This window comes from Carya illinoinensis, chromosome 3 (genome assembly GCF_018687715.1).
Source record: "Carya illinoinensis cultivar Pawnee chromosome 3, C.illinoinensisPawnee_v1, whole genome shotgun sequence".
In the NCBI taxonomy this organism is placed as follows: Eukaryota; Viridiplantae; Streptophyta; class Magnoliopsida; order Fagales; family Juglandaceae; genus Carya; species Carya illinoinensis.
In genome coordinates, this window is record NC_056754.1 from 12,251,113 (window position 1) to 12,253,143 (window position 2,031).

Sequence of the window (2,031 nt, forward strand, 5' to 3'; positions counted from 1 at the left end):
TAAAGGGTGGGGTGGTTGAACCTAGTTTCAACCCCTTGGTTGCCAGAACCACGCCTGAGGTATTGTCAGGGTCACCAGCACTCATGACTGCTTTCCGGAGAGCCTCCCTGCAAACATGAGCATAAGCTTGCTCGATGGAAGGAAATGGGCGCATCTGAAGCACATCGCTGCGGATGTTGTATAGGCGATCATCAAGACTGTAAAGGAAGGTGTAAACACAATCCTCTTGGAGTAGGTTGTTGTAGTGGTGGATGTCGGTGGTGCATTCCATTAGATCTGTATGGGGGAAATCAATTTCCCGCCAAAGTCCTTGCAGTTTGGTGTAGAACTTCTCAAGGGAACCACTGGCTTGTCGCAAACGTGCCACACGTCGTCGAAGTTGGTAGACTTGAGAAGTATCGCTGCCATCAAAATAAGTGAAAGCAATGGCATCCTAGACTAATTTTGCTATGGGAAATTGGATGAAGTTGCCAATGAGTGCCGGATCCATAGAGTTTATCAACCAACCTTTGACAATGGCATTATCGGTATGCCATTTTCGAAAGGATGGGTCTACAGGCGACGGTGGTGGACAGTCGCCGTTGATAAAGCCCAGGTTGTCTTTGTCGTAGATATACATCTCGACAACTTGGGACCATAGGGCGTAGTTGGAACCCATCCAACTTTATGCTGATTGGAGCAGTCGAGTTTTCAGTGGTCAAAGTCGAGACCTACACTTTGGATAAAGCTTCGGTCACTTGGTTGGTAAGGGTGGTGAGGATGGAGTTGGTATGTGGTGTGACGCCCTCAACTTCTACGGACGGACATGTGGAAATCGAGGCATCGGGATGATGACAACACGAGTTACGCATCCCATCGTCAAGTGCCAAGTGTGTGTACATGCAATACGTGTACATAAAAATAACACAGCGATAATAAAAAGTCTTTCAACTAACTACTAGAATTTTGTTTAAATACAAACTTGCTTAAAACAAGCGTAATAAAATACTACAAGTTTCAACATTGTCTCAAATCCAAAATACATAATTTAAAGGCACGGAAAATAATTTCCAACATTTCAAGCAACTCCAAATCAATCCTTCGACGGAGTTGCCTTCTTAGGCTCAACCTCCTCCTTTCCATCTATATCAAAGTCTACGGTACCAAAGATAGCAGGTAAGTAATAATCCAAACACCCACAAGATAAAAATACATTAAAACTCAACAATATTTAAAAGAAGAAATGTTGCCGATGTCATATGTGGAGCTTAATCAATCAAGGAGAGAAGATGTATGGTTCCTTGACTCAGGGTGGAACAATCATATGTGTGCAAATAAGGAGTGGTTCTCGGATCTTGATGAGGAATTCCAGCAATCTGTGAAGCTCGAGAATAATTCCAACATGGCTGTGTTGGGAAAGGTTAACATTAGGTTGCAAATTGCTGGAGTTACTCTGGTAATCACTGATGTTTTCTATATACCTAAGTTGAAAAATAACTTATTAAGTGTTGGACAATTGCAAGAAAGAGGTGTAGCTATTTTGATACAACATGGAGTTTGTAAAGTCTATCATCCCAAGAACGACCTTATTGTGAAAACAGCAATGTTGCAAATCGGATGTTCATATTGTCTGCAAAAATTCTGCCGAAAGCTCCCACTTGCTTCCAAACAATTCTTGAAGAAAACACTCACCCTTGGCACTGCAGATATGGGCATCTAAGTTTCAAGGGTCTGAAAACATTGCAATATAAGCAAATGGTGAGAGGATTACCGCAATTGAAGGCACCATCTAAAATATGCACTGATTGCATGGTGGGAAAGCAACACAGGGATGCAATTCCAAAGAGGAGTTTATGGAGAGCATCACAAAGACTGCAATTGGTACATGCTGACATCTACGGACCCATCAAACCTATTTCCAATAGTAAGAAGTGGTATTTCATAAGCTTTATTGATGATTACAGTTGTAAGGTGTGGATATATTTTCTTGCTGAAAAATCTGAAGCTTTTACTATCTTCAAGAATTATAAAAACCTTGTTGAGAAAGAGACA

General features: G+C 41.6%; 1 protein-coding gene across 1 annotated transcript; it reads left to right on the plus strand.

Annotated features, from left to right (window-relative positions):
• The first annotated feature begins 1,231 nt into the window (after nucleotides 1-1,231).
• LOC122304489 lies at nucleotides 1,232-1,699 on the plus strand. The gene has a single exon (XM_043116764.1). The coding sequence runs from the start codon at nucleotides 1,232-1,234 to the stop codon at nucleotides 1,697-1,699; it is 468 nt and encodes a 155-aa protein (XP_042972698.1).
• The last annotated feature ends 332 nt before the right edge of the window (nucleotides 1,700-2,031 follow it).

Excerpts from the sequence above, each read along its gene's own strand:
- LOC122304489 (XM_043116764.1), top strand. The coding sequence starts at position 1,232 with ATGTCATATGTGGAGCTTAATCAATCAAGGAGAGAAGATGTATGGTTC.